General features: G+C 37.7%; 1 protein-coding gene across 8 annotated transcripts in view; it reads left to right on the top strand.

Annotated features, from left to right (window-relative positions):
- SATB2 (SATB homeobox 2) overlaps positions 1–16753 on the top strand; it is a 192231-nt gene that overhangs the window by 120220 nt on the left and 55258 nt on the right. For all 8 annotated transcript variants that reach the window (XM_053215516.1, XM_053215518.1, XM_053215515.1 and 5 more), the window contains one exon: positions 15653–15865. In XM_053215516.1, coding sequence (XP_053071491.1) covers positions 15653–15865 — 213 coding nt within the window. The remainder of the gene's footprint in view (positions 1–15652; positions 15866–16753) is intronic.

Genomic DNA, 16753 nt, shown 5'->3' with positions numbered 1-16753 from the left:
ACTAGTGATGGAACCAAGCACTGTGGTTTGGTAACAGTCTTCAGGAATGCTGGAACCAGAGGAGTGGGAGCAGGGAAGAAGCACACAGTGGGATGGTTTGAGGTTTGGTGCTGAAAGATTAGGTGTGGCAGGAGACCAAGAGGGTGAGATCTCCTGCCCCCTTGACTTCGCTAATTTACGCTTTCTATTATTGACAGACTCCGTTTACAGCATTTGAAAATGAGCTTGGAGGTCCACGGAGGTCTGCACATGTTCCAGATAGCACTCTATGATTTCTTTTTTGACTCAAAGTACTAAAGCAGCGTTTGTGTGTCCACAGTTATCTGAACTAGGGCTATGAAAAATTCTGGTGCTTTTGAGCCAGTGTGTTACATGTTATTGCTAAATACAAAGTGGAAGGATGCATCTTTTAGTCTTTATTTTGTGTTTACATGTGTAGTTGTGTGTGTGTGTGTTCACATGTGTGTGTGTGTTCATGTGCATGAATAGGCATTTCATAGCTAGCCAACATTTTATTGGTTATATATACAGTTCCTTTGGCTAAGGATAAAATTGAAAGCATGGTTGTATTACACTGGATTTTAGAATCAAATACAGTATATATTTTATCCAAATAGCATGAAGCCTGAGAGAAGACTCACAGAGAGGCTAGACAAAAGACAGACCTTGTTGGTGTGAGAGAATGCTCTGCCAAGGCCCTAGACTCCTGGAGGTCTGTCTTCTCCTCCACAATCCTTTTTGTCTATTTTTATGGATTAATGATTTTTCTTTGGCATTGCCATCGTTCAAGTGCCAAGTTATAAAAGGTCTAATTGAAGCATGGAACACATTTTATTATTTTCCTCCTGCCATTAAATTTGTAAGATGGCTACACCCAGAAAGGAACATTCACTTTCAATCAACATGAGCTTGAGTTCATGGGCCAGCCTTGAGGATATCAAATGGAAAATGCATAGGAATGTATGAGTATTTCCTTTTAAAATTCTGCTTTTAATTTGGGAAAGCTTTTCATCCCTCTGGGATCATAACCTGTTGTGTATAAAGCCCAACCTAATCAAGGTAGATGGTATTGACAGAATGACATAGTTTGAACTTAAGCTGGAGGTCAGCAGGCAGATTGTTTTTGCTGTATATACTGTAGTTGCTAACAGCAAGGTTGGACAGCTGGGTTTCACCAGCAGCATCATTAAATGGAAAACATGGTGTACTGTGCCCCATGAAACCAACCATGGATTTTCCAAATGTTAGGCTTTTTTGAGTGGAATCAGACATTTATGGGTGATATCATGATTTGCTGGCTATAATAAACAAAAATTAACTTTATAGATAACAATGTAAATGAAGTATTAATTTTTGGATAGAAAGGAATCTCACCATTTTTTTCCTCAAAGCAAACAGGATTAGAACCATTTATTTTAGGTGAATACCTAAGGCCAATATCAATCTTGTGTCCATTTGCTTTAGTGAGATGTAATATACCTTCAGTACACTGAGTATTTCCTAGAAATAGTTCATGATCTCTATTATTCATTTATTATCAAATTCAATAAAAAGTACTTTGGTTTGTCGTCCTATAGTTTGTATTTCTGGATTTGTGCTCAGTGATTGGACCCTGAACAACTAGTAATTAGAGACAGTGTGTATGTGTGTGTATAGAACAAATCACATGTATAACATTCATAAATGAAGCTAAAGCTGGAAAAAAAAAACCAACCACATCAGCGTAGTTTTTCATGTTTAAAACTTCCAGAGGAACAACTGATATTCATAATAAATAGCATTTGAAAATGCCAGTTCTCCAAGGAGAAACTATTAATTACTCTGTATACCTGATCTATTGCCACTATATCATTTGGTGATATAAAATAACACAATCGAGGGAATAGAGCTGTATTTCCAAGAACTTGCTTTTTTAAAAAAATTTTTAATGTTTTTATTTATCTTTGAGAGAGAGAGAGAAAGACAGGGCACAAGTGGGGGAGGAGCAGAGAGAGAAGGAGACACAGAATCTGAAGTAGGCTCCAGGCTCTGAGCTGTCAGCACAGAGCCTGACACGGGGCTCAAACTCATGAAATGCAAGATCATGATCTGAGCTGAAGTCAGACGCTTAACTGACTGAGGCACCCAGGCGCCCCTCAAGAGCTTGCATTTAATACATTTTTATTTTAATCAGTGTGTCTTGAGATCATGCAATGCCAGGGTATCATTTCATCAGCATGGGCACGAGACTAATGTAGTTCTAGATGCAGGGTATAGCAGAGCATCACATCCTGTCTGTGCCATCAGGATGATAGAAGCCTGTTTTTGTCATTATGACCTTGCAGAAAATATATTCTGAGCATTGTCACTTTCTTCTTTACTAGTCTTTTGGAAGAAAAGGTTAACCCCACTTTTTGCATCTCTGAAGACTTTATGACAAATGAGAGATCAGATATTTTCTGGCCTGGTCATATTTTCAGGAAATTCCTGTGATATATTTCTAAGTGTTTCTATTACCTATGGTCACAAAGTGAGGTGCTGTGGGTATTACACCAGAGTAAGCCGAGGCAGATAACATGCCTGCTCTGTGTTTGGTGTTCTATTTCTCCCCCACTTGTACTCCCCTATACTTTTACTTCTAGAAGCTAGTGACTGCTGGTCAGTTTTTCATTCAAAGGACTTTCCTCAGACTATTGGATTTTGCTTTACTCACACAGGCAGAGAGCTGGTAATACTTAACCAATGTCTGATAGGTGCAGGGGGGTAAAAGGCCAGCTCCCCTCCCTCCAGTAGTAGGGACAGCACTGAAGTGTGACTTTTACTCCAGAGCTCTCCGCAAATGAGGCTGAGACAGGGACTGCTTGGGTTTCTTCCCTTCCCTGTCCCACTTTTCCCACTGCCTCACCAGTTTCCCTTTGTACTTCCTTAATAAATCACTTGCACAGGAATCTTTATCTCAAGATGTGATTTTTATCCCAGATTATAGATCAGTGCCCCTGCTCGTCTAAATAGGTTTTTGGTTATATTATGGGGTAGTAGTTTGAATAAAACTTATCTTCAATTTTATGCCTTACTACGTTCCAAATATAAAGTAAGATATCACTATGGGAATAGTATAGATGTTTTTACTGTACTACTTTCTCTTGAAAAGTATCAGCACTATTATTGTTTAAAGCCCTCTGAATTCAGTGGACTGATATTGATATTGGGAAGATTTACTTATGGTTATCAAATACAGAAAAGAGAAAGAGAGGGAATGAAACAGAAATGGACACTGGATTTGAAGCCCTATGAGATCTTCTAAACTTGACTTAAATGAAAACCACCCTTACCAAGTCTAAATGGTGAATTATGTAATTCACGTGAGTTTCAGAGTAGTTTTGTTCCTTCGCTCTGCCCAGTGCTCTGTCAGTGATGCAAGTGGTGTTTTTAGGACTTATAATTTCAAGAAATAAGAGGACCCGAGCTCTATCTAGTTTCTTTTTCTTTTTTTTCTTTTCCTTTTCTTTCTTCCTCCCTTCCTCCCTCCCTTTCTGTCCCTTTCTTTTCTTCTCCTTTTCTTTTCTTTCTGTCCTTTTTCCCTTCCTTCCTTCCTTCCTTCCTTCCTTCCTTCCTTCCTTCCTTCCTTCCTTCCTTCCTTCCTTCCTTCTTTTGTCCCTTGCTCCCTCCCTTTTCTCTTTTCTTTTCTTCTGCAGTTCATTTTCCCTTGCTAATATCCTAAATTTATGTTAGTGTTGGCATACTTTCACTTCCTAGGCTTATGGACATTAAATAAGTCGCTTGACTATTTACTGTGTTTACTCACATCTGTGCTTTTTTGACAATTTGATTATGAATCCTAACCTTAAGTGTTCTTTTGCCCCTTGTCACTTTATGGACTTGAAAAATACTAATCAGAGGCTTGTGACAGTGTGAAAAGGTTTATGACAGTATTTTGAAAGACAATATTACGAAGGAATGGTTGTGGGATGCCCACTGACCTATAATAAGGATGGCTTCATAAAATATGTACAATGAATCTTCCTGAATAGATAAACTATTCTCTAATTTATTTAAAAATCCAATGACCTACATATTCATATGTTCAGAAATCCTTCATTTACTAACATTGTTTCTCCTCCGAGACCTTCCATCTGAGCAAATCTGTTAAATGAAGTAGAGGAAGCTTTGATCCAAACTAGGCTAAATCCATTGGAATGGCTGCCCTGCCACATGTGAATGGGAGCATTAGAATGCTAGAAAGGGAAAGTTAGTTGTGGTCCATGTTCCTTCTTTGCATCACTATCCCCTTTCCTTGGTGGTAGAGTTCAGGAAATACCCTTACATAAGGAATCAACAGTAAGAAGTTTCTACAATTTGGAAATGAGGCTTTTTCCACCTTCATTATTTATATAATAGAGTTCTTTTTCCTCTAGCACATTACATCATAATGCAGAAAGTTCAGGTCCATTTTCTGTTTCAGGTAGCTCTCCTGAGCCAATTCTTAGAAACATGTTTTCAGTAGATGCACAGATGTGTTTCACAAAATGTGCTATTCTGTACCAGTAGGACTCTAATTTGGTATCATGCTCCTTCTTCTGTTTGATGCAAAAGTCACTGAGTTACACAATTTGCAACCTTTTGTCAAAGGCTTTGCTTGAGAAAGTTGTTCATCGTGGGTCTTATCTGATAGAGAAGAGGATTTAAAAAATCCTTCAGGAAGTCATTTGGTGGACCTGTCCTTATTTGACTACTTTTTTTTTTTTTTAATGAGATTTTGCAAAGAATCTGCTGTTTACTCATCAAAGCCACATCATTTGAAGAAACTTAAGGCCAGTGTCATAAATACAGTTTTATAAAGTGACTCAGCAACTGGAGAATGTTTTCAACAGATTGGAAAATTAGATTGAACAACGTATCAGGAAACTTGGCAGTAAGGTCAACGGCTAGAAATGTACACGTGTGTGTGAAATGACATGGGTTTTGCTTTTATGCTTTATCGATACCATGTTTATAGTATATACACACCCGTGTTATTTGGGTTAAAAGTGTCTAAGGACTTGCTAAACGGTATACTTCGAAGTGGCACAGTTAGGAAGGGATATGTAGCAACAACATGAACATTTTAGTATCCAAGATATTTGGAAATCTGAACTTAAGTGGGTTACCAGTCCATTTGGGGAAGGAGAAAGTCTTACGTTTGATTTATACACATTGTTAGCCAAAGATAGGCATGATTTAATTATACATACAGTTTATATTTGTAGAAAACTTGACTTCCAAGATATTCAGCATTATTTCTCGGCCAACCTCTGGTCTCAGTCATCATTATTTCTTACTATGCAATAGAGATACGGCACTCCACAAGTCATACAGGAGTGGAACACAATGCAAACCCAGGGGTCTTGACTCCATGGTCCAGTGAGCTGCTTATAAAATGACAAGGAAGCCTGTGAGAAAAAGGAAGTCCATCCACTGAAAGGTGGCCTGTATATATGAAATGCTGCAGATCAGGCATGAACATGTTATTGGGTTTTGAAGCAAATAATACACCCTCTTTTGATTTCAACATTAAATTAATAAAGTGGGAAAAGATGGCCCTGCTTGCTTCATAAAATAGGCAGGCTTTCATTTCAGAACCACTGGCTTGAATTCATAGATTTAAAGATTATAATAATATTAATATCTCTCAGTATAGCAGTGTCTCCAAGTTCTTAGATGTCTTAAGGATGGCCTCTTGCTAGTGGTCTCACTTTAGTTCCTCTTGCGCATATACAAACTATCATTAATTAGCACCTTTTAGGCAATTCCAGCTGAAAAGGAGGGAGGAGATACTGGCTTTGTGTTCTGGGTAAAGAGAAGGTTGACTCGGTAACCATCAAACATATATAACCCCCTCCTCATTACTTTTTTTTGGTAAAGATTTCCTTTTAAATGTTTATTTATTTTGAGAGAGAGAGAGAGAAAGAATGCGTGTGTGGGGGAGGTGGGGGGAGAGAGAGAGAGAGAGAGAGAGAGAGAGAGAGAGAGAGAGAGAACCCCAAGCAGGCCCCACACCGTCAGTGCAGGGGAGGCTGATGCAGGGCTCAAACTCACAAACCAGGAGATCATGACCTGAGCCAAAATCAAGAGTCAGACATTTAACCAACAGAGTCACCCAGGTGCCCCAATAACTGTGTCCTCATTCCTATATCTACTTGAAATAGAAAATTTTGTGTAAAAGAATATATAAAGATCCCACCCCGCCTTTACAAAACTGGTACCAAAGAATCAGAGGAACCAAAGATGACAGAGCCCTATTCTGTCTTTTCCTATCCCTGACCAGTGTCCAAGTTCTTAAAAATTAGTTACTGAACTAATTATAAAAAATTCAGTTTTCTCCATTTTAACTAAAAAAGTCTTCCTTTGGGGGATGGTTTTACAAGCTTTTGTCACTTTTTTTTTTTTTTTCTGACAAGGGGTGATCAGCTCCTTTCACACAGATAAGGAGTCTCTTCCTTCAGTAAGGACTTTCTTTTACCTCCTGTGAGTGTGTCTCAATATAGACCTATATTTTTAGTGTGAAGGTTTATTTTAGTATTTAACTAGTCTCCTCCAATCCTGGGTGATGTTTACAATTAAAGTAGAATTTTTATAGAAGAAATACAAGGAACACTAGCTTTAGATCCCATTATTTATATACTTTTCACCATTGCTTATTTAAAGTAATAAAAAAAATACACAAGGAGTGTTCCTTTCATGGCCATTGATTGAAATGATGACCATTTGGCCTGGGGTTAAGTGCATGTTTGTTCAAATAAAATGAATTATGTTTAAAGGCCAGAAATGCTGTGAGAAAAATATAACTGAATCAATTTGAAGTCAGTTGGAGATTACAACGTTGTTTACATTCTGTCTACAAGTTTTGTACCTAAAATTATCAGTGTACATCACAGCATTTACTTTCAAACATCTTTGACTGCAGCACCCAGTGAGAAATACCTTTTACATCATGAGCTGGTACATACACTCACACATGTGCACATACGTGTGTATGTCTGTCTGGAGTTCCATCTCATTTCAACCTGTGTTTTTGTCTATGTGTATATTCTAAAGCAAAACCTTCATGAAAGAAAAAAAAAAAACTTCAGGTAATAATACTTGTACTATGTATGAAACACCCTGGTAATTTCCAATCTACTGAATTGCATGTCATTATAAAAGAACTAGTTATGATCTACTGAAATCTATCATCTACTAATAGTTATGACCCATGTTTAAACAGTGATGCAAATTAATGCTTATTTTAAATGACTACAGAGTTACTTAGGGAAGAAAAGTTGTTTTACTTTTCTGAGGTATAAAAAGAGATCTTGGTTTAGTGACATGCTGGATTAGCATATGATCGTTCCAGTTTATATAATTAGTTAAATTTTTCTTTACATTTCCTCTATTCCAAATAATTTTAATTCTTCTTCTTCCTGAAATGTATCCTTTACATTTTCTGCCTTCTCTGTGGGAAGACAGCAAAATATAAGTGGAGGGCCATGAAAATTTGAAGTTGCAAATTTAAAATAAGAATCGTATTGTGTATTAATACTGTATTTATTTGATATAGTTCTGTATATTCTGTATTCATTTAACAAATGTTTATTAAGCATTCAGAAACTATGGTAGACCTTATAATGAAGGCTAACATTTATTGAACACTTAACATGTATCAGTTATAAGCTCTAGGGAATCCTATGAGGGAAGTAAAATTATTTTATCAGTTTTACAGGTGAGGAAACTGTGCCATAGGAAGATGAATTAATCCTTGGCTAATTGAAGCCCTATTTTGAACCCAGAAATTTTGACATTAGAACTCACATTCGCGACCACTTTATTCTCAATTATTTCTGATCTCATAGAACAGAACATGAAAGATACAATTTCTCCTTCAAGGAGGTTGAAGGGGTTAAACAGGCTTTCAAACCAGTAATCCTGTTGTGGTATAATAAGTACTGCGATATGTTACATGTACTGTGTGAGAACACATGTTTTTGACCTTGGAGGTGACTGAAGTTAATGCAGAAATATTTCAGCAGGAAAAAAAAATGATATTTTATAACTGTTTCAGGACAAAGTCAACTCATATGTTAACAGACTGCTTTACTTTTTATATCTGAATGCATTTGATACATTTGAGATATAAATATTCAATAAATGTATGTTTTTGGTTTGTTTTGTTTTGTCTTGGGAAAGTACTATTTTTGCCAATGTTTTGACAAAGTAGCCAAAGCTAGTAAATTTTGGGGGCAGTTTGCCAACAGTTGTTTCACACAATACACATAGAAACTAGAAATAACCAGGGCCCAGAACTTTGTGAATGCAATAGTCATGTGCCAGGTACTTGAGGTGTTAGTAGAAACCATGTATGTGCCCAGAGCTGAGAACACCACTGGTAAATGTTTCCAAAGGGAACCTGTTCAGTTCTCTATTTGATTTTGCTTTTTGGTACTCATGTGTTTAGAAAATTTTGGCTTGGATTGTGCATAACCTGCACCCCCCCCCCATTCCAATACCTAAGAGTTTCTAAAGACAAAAATTGAAGGGATAAAAAGAAAAAAAAAAACAAAAAAATGTTCATCTAATTGCATCTATCTTTGCATTGAATAGGTAGGTAAAAATAGTAAAGTTCCCAGAGATCTGTTTCTGGCTAAATTCCTTCACTGTATGTGCTCAGGAGTGGCTCCGACAAGGGGATTGCTGTTAGGAGAGCACGGGTGATTTTGGTTTCAAGAATGTTTTGTTGGACCCACTCTGTGTTGCACGTACTATATTCTGATGTGTCAGGTAGCACAGTATAGTTTTATTATGTCCCCTAGAAAGAAAGCTGTCTTTGAGGGAAGTGTTTTATTTAATGAATTGCAGATTGGGAGTAGATGAAATATTTGGTCTAAAGTGGAGTCTGCATGGCCAAGAATTTCAGTTTCCACTATCTTGGTGTTTACAATAGGTTGAATGAAAAGATCTTGAGTGTAATATGTGGTCCAGCAGGGCCTGTTCCTGGCGTTTCAGCAAACACAGGACTCCTCCATCTCAGACCAGTTTTTAAAAATGCATTTGGTGCATTCTTAGAGCTTTATATCCCTCTATATTCCCAACTAACCACTAAGCACAAATTATACAGATTCTTCTCCCAAGGAGAGAAGGAGAGAAGATGTATGATGAAGAGAAGAGGTTTTCTAGTAGCACAATGTAAAAGATGATGAGTGTCATAAATGCCAGATAGAACGAGTGCCATCTCAGTTCAAAGGAGGGAGAAACTATTGCCAACTGCAGCGTATATGCATACACACATATGTACATAGTATTTTAGTGAATTACAGAATACATTTCTACAGCAACAACATTTGTCTGCAAATGTTACTTTTGTGTATGCATTTATATTTTCAGAGTACATTAATTCCCTTTAGATGCTCAATTCTATCCACCCCCATCCTACAACCATGCTACATGCATAGGCTGCCTCTCCTAATAAAGAAATATTGTAATAAAGGGAGGTTTTATTAAACTAATGCAATAACGACATTTTCTTTGAGGATTTAACACATCATTTTTAATAATAAAAATCAAATTGTCATTGTTGTGCCCTGTATACCTTTTATTCAAATCAGCCTAAGTACTCTGGCTCCATGGCTGAGCAGTACTCTAGGGGGTGAAAGGAGGGTGAGTATTTTTAGCATTACACAAATGAATTTCAGCATACAGGTTCATAGTGGGGCTGTGGATTATGAATATGGAACCCAGGGAAACCTGTTTATATTCGTGAGCAGAGGGGGAAATGCCTCTCAGGAGTGTCTAGAAGGAAATGAGATTGGAGATGAGGGAAGAATCACTTCTGTTAGGTCCGCTTTCTGACTATAGGATGTCAGCACTTTCTACAGCCATGCAGCTGGCTCCCCAGCTTCTGTAACTATGTGTTAGCCCCTGGGATAGAAAAGCTCACTTTGTATGATTAGGCTGGGAATTTTGTATTACCTGGTCTTCACAAAAGAATACCAGTTTTTGGCTCTCATGTCAGCTGGAACCAGACATTTCAGAATTGTGTGAAAAGTAAGGCTGACAAATGAGCATGCAAGCATGAAGAGGGAAGTCGTGAAGATTGAGACGTGAAGAGTACCTTTGGAGGATTTTTGTTTGTTTTGTATTTAAAGGGAAGTATGTGATAGATCATACTCAGGGGTAGGATGAAGGGTTGGCCGATATGACTGACAAGATCCTTTCTACCTTTGACCCTCTATGATTTTAATCTGTAAAATGGGGGTATACATGTCTTTGGACCTTGCTGACTGGTTAGGACATCATTTGTTTAAAGCAATATATAAATATGAACTAAATATATTTTCAGACTCACCATTGCATAATACATATGTCTCAATTCATGTATCCTTAGAGTTGTAGCTTGATTTCTGAAGATCATCATTAAATAGCTTATATACTTTGTTCATACATCCAACAGTACATAATTAAAATACATTATTAGGGGATGGGCTTTATTTTCTCTAAAATCTATCTTTGTTCAGATTGGAACTCAACACTTTGAAACTATTTGCTTAGATTATAAATGAGTATTTTTTGGTTGAGTTACTTCAAAGGTATATGTTACAATAAATATGTGAACAGTGCAAGTTACCCTTTATATCTCCCACTTCAACCGCCACAAACAGAAATGTAATTTACAGAAATGAAAACAGTCTCCAGCTAGCTTGAAGCTTTTTCCAAGGGGGAGCACCGGGGTTTGCTGGGCCAGTTTCCTCAGTACACACCTGGTATATATCACTTTAAAAAATAAATTATGCCTCATTAAATTACAATTAAATGGAATCATGATCATTTGTTTTTCTGGAAGGAAGATGTTTTGCATATTGAAAGCCTAATTTGTTGCAGGTGACAAAAAGGCTGAACAGATTATCTAATATCACTTCATTTGGGGGGTAATGTTTGCTGGTTATTTTGTGTATACTCCAGTAGTTCAGAATTATATTAATGTAGACTATAGTAGTTTCACTTCAAAACTTTATCAGTTTTTGTACCTTTTTTTAAAGCTTTTAAGGAAAAAGACACTTCTCTTGGTATTCTAGATCAGCCATGCTGTTTTTTTTTTTTCCTTCCAGTGTTTTAATACTGGCCGATCCCTCCCTTGGCTAGTCTCATCGTTGTCTCTGTATCTATGTACTATGTATATTTCAGATCCCAGCCAGGTTAAGTCCCACTTCTTCCAAAATGTTTTCCCTGAGTTGGCAATACTTTTACCCTCTTCTGAACTGAGCCGGCATTCATTCTATCTGGAATTTATGACACTTGTCATCTTTTACATTGTGTTTTTATAAACCATCATATAGTGAACTCCTTGGCAGCAGAATCTGTGTCTTCTTAATCTTTTCTTTCCTTTCTGAGCTTCATACCAAGTCATAAATAAGAAATGAATTAATAGACTGATCTGTCATTTTTTGGTAATGGGTGCATTGAGTTTGGGGGTTTCCTAGATAAGCAATGGACAGTAGAGCTTGATCTGACAGAATTACTAAAGTCTGGGAGATATCCAAAACAAGTGGCTGTTAAAATCTAGGCAGCAATGACCTCCAGTGTTGCTGTAAGTTCTGGAGTTGCCTGGGAAGGTCTGAGGGGCTCAGACTTAGCGTTCGTAAAACCTGGCCCAGGTTTTGGTTCTCTTCTTGCTCTCTTAGAATTAACACTCAGCATAAGCAGTTTCTCACCTGTCCCAGACAAGGCCGCAAGGGCTAGTGCAGGAACTTAAAACTAAATTTTAGGGAGCCAGTCCTGGTAATGTTTCCCAAGCATTTCTGAGTTATCAACATGTATTTTACACAGGAACAATTTGGGGCAAACTATATAAATTGTTGAAGAAATATGGAAATCATAATAATGTAAACAAGAAAGCTCATCAACAGAAATTGCAGATTCAGAAACTATAAGGTCATTTCATTTGCCACATAGAAATATTGTTTAAAGTGCTCAAAATAATAAGTATATCAATTTTTCATTTTAAAAATCAGCCCAAATTCTTTGTTTTGTTTGTGGAGATAGCCTCTAGTAGCAACCGAGCTAGATGGCATCATATTATCTCTTGTGCTTTCAATTATTTTGTTTTTATTGAATTTTCTGCCAACATCATATACAAAATCCCCCATTAAAAGTCCAGGGAGAAGGCCAGTTTGAAGTTCTTTTTCCCACCTCGGTTCTTTTTTCAGTGACTTGTAACCCAAGAGCTGTCGTGCAAGGTGGCTTTCTTTCCTGTGCAGATGTTCACGCTACTCCTTTTCAGTCAACATGTTTCCTGGTCTTACATAACCTCAGCTAACACCATGCTGGGAATTGTGATAATCTCTCCCTTGAGAAGGCTCTGTTGCCTACAATGAGAGAAATTCTTAATGACCACTTTACTCAATACTTGCAATATGTTTTAATGTGATTACTGATAATGAAAGTTTAATAAGCAATATCCCGGTTAATTTATTAATTTCCCTCAATTTTCACATTCTCAATATTCATGATCTTTCTATTCATAAAAGTATACTTTTTTTTTTTTCCCTCAGTGCCCAGGTGCCATGCCACATTCTCTGTATCTCAGGCTGCATAATGGGAATGTTTAAGTGACACCTCCCGCCTGGCCGGTTGATAATTAAAATGCGAGACAGCATAGTGGCAAGGGCTTTAGAAATATTTATGTGAGATAAATTATTAATTTATGTTCTATTCAAGACAGCTTCAATATGATAAACATTTACTTATCTTGATAATTAGATAAGGTGGTTTGTAGTGTAAATTATGCCATAGATTTTCTTTGGATTTTTTTTTTCGCCATGATGATTTTCAGCTAACTAAATAAACTCACTCTACATTTATGAGCCTGCAGAATTTGGACTATATATTTTTTTAATTCCAGTTTAAATAGCGAGGAGCACATAAATAACCAAATGAAAAAGACTCAACAAAACAACTAAAACTCTTTTTGTGCTCACCAGTTAGCCACTTGTTATTGAAAATGTCTGAGGTAAAAAGAATCTGCTTTGGAACCGTGGCTACACAGATGAGACTTTAAGTAAATAATTTAGAACAGTGTTCTCATTCTCTGGGGCAATAGTGGAGGCAGCACTGGCCACCTTGTTGGTTTGAGACTTTATCTTCAATTAGGCAAATAAAACAGAGGCAGTAGTATATTCCACCAGCCCCTTAAAACACAAACATCGTGTCCTACTCACTTCAGAAATGATGCTGATGAGCAGTCATTTACAAGGATGCTTTGTCTTGATTTTTCTTAGAGATGGATTCATTTCCCCATAAGGTTGTCCAACATGTAAAAAATGTAGGGGAAGGATTTCAGTGTAGGGGTGGGGGGAAGAAAAAAAACAGTCAACCAAGCCAAAAAGAGAAGCAAGTAAAAGACCTCTATGCTTTGCAATAATTTTTTTATTGATTATGAATGAACAAACTTGCTATTTTGAACGTGGTCCATTAGAACAATAGTTTTTGTTATTTCACTATTTTGTATGTAAGATCTTTACTATAATGTACTCCACTTTCAAAAATAATTTCACAGAAGAAGAATACGTTTACAAACTGCCTTTGAGGTACTATAAGTATCGTTGTAATAACTAGTGTAAAGACTATATCCATGCAACCCCTAAAATTCCTCCCAATTTGGCAGACTGAGATTTATTAAAGTGCTAAAGTTGCTTATGCTAGAGAGAGAAAGGAGAGGAGGAGGAGGAGGGGACCGACTCATCCCGTATGCACTGAGTTCATTATTAAAGAAAGCTCAGAAAACATCAGTCTTAGTGTCTTATTGGTATTGATTTTAAATCCACTTCCCTCTTGTCTCTCTACATATTAATTTAGAGAATTTTATCTTAGAACAAATTAACTATTAATATTTCAAGTTGCTTCATGCAAGTGGAAAGTAGGATAACTTAAGGCAGAACTGACTTTGAATTTCAAAAAAAAATCCATACCTAGATTGTGTAACATTTTCTGGAAGACAAATGTCTCTTGCTTCTAAAAGCATGATGCATCTAGATTTTCTTATGCTCATTTTACCAATACAGTATTTTCACATTCATGTCCTACCTTTTCCTTTCCTTGGGCATGCATGCACACAGACATGCACTTAACATTTCTTCTGGCTTCATTGTGTGGCTTATTTCATTCTTGTTTGCAAAGACTTCTCTAATCAAAGCAACATGACACTCGTATTGCAGAACTATCATATGTCATACTACGTGTACATCCTTATAAATTGTCTTACATGATACTTTGAGTGGCGATTACCTCTTTAAAGTGCTAATAGCTGTGTGATGCACACTCTTGTGATATTTGCTTCACTACATTACAAATGCATTACTTATTTTTAAAACTTGCCTACCTTACCCTGAAGATTTCTTTCCAACCAGAGGTGGTATATTCTTCTTGGATCTAACACCTTTTTATATTTAAGCCATACTTTACAAATCTGATAGTGTTTTCTTTGCATTCATATTTCCCTCAGTGGAAATGTCTTTGGCAACTACTTTTCGCAATTTTGGGTTGCCCCGTGTGTTCTAAGATACAGAAGTTAGCATTTCAGCTCTTCCTGGAGGATGATCCTAGACTCTGGTCTCATATTGCCCTGAGAAGAGACACCCTGAATTGGAAGGTGGAAAGTGATGTCTCTTTGTGAAAATTTAACAAGAGTTCAGAATGGAAATTGTTTAGCTTTTGCCCAGATTACTTCAGTGATTAGAACTCTGGTTCTAGCCCTTTTCTTGCGTGTATACTACTTTTCTCTAGACTTGTCAACATTTTCCTTCCCTTTGTGAGTTCTCTGCCATCCGAGCACATGAAAACACAATTTCCTATTTAAAGCTTTTTGGATGAGTCACATATTCAGAAATTATCTGAGTCTATACATGGCATTCTCTGATGTGTGCTCTGACCCCTCACCAGCTGTGCCTGTATTTCCATTGTTTTAACGACGGTGGGATTAGAGCTTCCCCAAGGAGGGCATCTCATGAAAAAAAGTTTGGGTGCCCTCTGGTACACATACGAGGATACCAATTATGTATGTGGATTGAGAAGCTATCAGAGGGTTAACACAAGTTATGGACATTTGCTTTGTGTCTTTTTTTTTTTTTTTTTTTTTGCCATGAGAAACATCTATATTGAAAACAGTGGCCGGTCACACAGAAATTCAGCCAAACTTTTTTTTTTTTTTAAGTCGATGTAAATCTCCCATGCTGTTTAAATGTCGGAACTAAATTTACCAAACTTGGCAGATTTGTAAAGCTGAGCAGGACTGCCAAGTGTTCCCAGTTTCAAGCAGAGAGAGTTCTAACAGTTCCTGAAATACTTGTAGGAGGCACCTGGTGGTAATTGCAGTTTCACAAGCCTTCCGAGCGCCTACCTTGCTAGCTGGCATCTCTGTACACTGACGATTATTACAGTGATGATAAAGTGTCAGAATAGAACGGTCCAGATTAAGGCACAGCCCTGGAAGGCAAGCACAGTCCCACAAAATCTTACTGCTGAAGAACCCTCAGCAATTAGACTGAGGTTCTTGACATCACAGCCAGCTGGTAATACCAACAAAGGGGGAGGGGGCAGATGATGGAAACCACACACGTACCTGCAGATATGACTTGGCCTGTTTTTCTTTTTTCTTCCTTTTAATCAGGGATTGTTGTCTGAGATTTTGCGTAAGGAAGAAGACCCTCGGACAGCCTCTCAGTCTCTTTTAGTAAACCTGAGGGCCATGCAGAATTTCCTCAATCTGCCGGAAGTGGAGCGGGATCGCATTTACCAGGACGAGAGGGAACGGAGCATGAATCCCAATGTGAGCATGGTCTCGTCAGCCTCTAGCAGTCCCAGCTCCTCCCGAACCCCTCAGGTGAGATATTTTTGCTCCGCTGACTTTTCAGTCTTGGCCTTGGAAACATCTTGCCTTCACTGATACTGCATTTCTCTCAAAAACTAAGAGACATAATTCAAAGATTTGTTGATCTGAGAATGTGAACCTCTGACCATGTAAGAATGGTTATCCTTGACTGTGTCATATGGTATTTCTGTCCCTTGAGGAAAGTACCATTCTTCCACACAGAAAAGGGCAGGAGTGGGTGGATAGGTAGGCTCCAGACTGTTTACACACAGCTACTTAGTTATCTAAGATGGAGTCAGGGGATTTGAATTGAAGCTGAGTTTACGTAGTAAGAACACTACTTTCCTTAAACTGTATATTAGTTTGGAAGCGGGGATTGGTGGAGGGGGGTGGGTTAGGGCTGGGGACAGGGACAAGGAGAGGAATCCAAGCTCTTGTTTATGCACTTCGAAAAAGACAAAATGGAGGAGAAATCTGTGTATGGTTGAAGCACGCGTATGGAGCGGCTGGATCAGAATGTTTGGGCGATCATTCAGGGATCCCTTAGAAAATGGTAGTGGGAAGGTATGCAGGCCTTAATGATTTTCCTTCCTTGGGTGATCTCCCTACAGGACTCAGTGACTCAGCTTTCCTTCTCTCCTTTTTTCCCCACACTTTAAAAGCATTCTGTTCTCAGGTCCTTCTGCAAATTCACATGTCTGGTAATGCTGTGAGTGACAGCAATCCTAACTAAATGGTCAACATCTCAAGTCAGCCAAGTGTCCTTTCCACTTCACATCTGAGCCCATTCATTTCTAGCCTACTTTTTACTTCTCCCAAACTGTTACTGGTCAATAGATTTACGATAAAACCATCTGACTCACTGTTGCCAGGATGACTGCAAGTTATGTCTCTCAAAAC

This window comes from Acinonyx jubatus, chromosome C1, assembly GCF_027475565.1.
Source record: "Acinonyx jubatus isolate Ajub_Pintada_27869175 chromosome C1, VMU_Ajub_asm_v1.0, whole genome shotgun sequence".
In the NCBI taxonomy this organism is placed as follows: domain Eukaryota; kingdom Metazoa; phylum Chordata; class Mammalia; order Carnivora; family Felidae; genus Acinonyx; species Acinonyx jubatus.
Note: the sequence above shows the minus strand (reverse complement) of the source record. Positions and strands in the feature narration are given on the sequence as shown.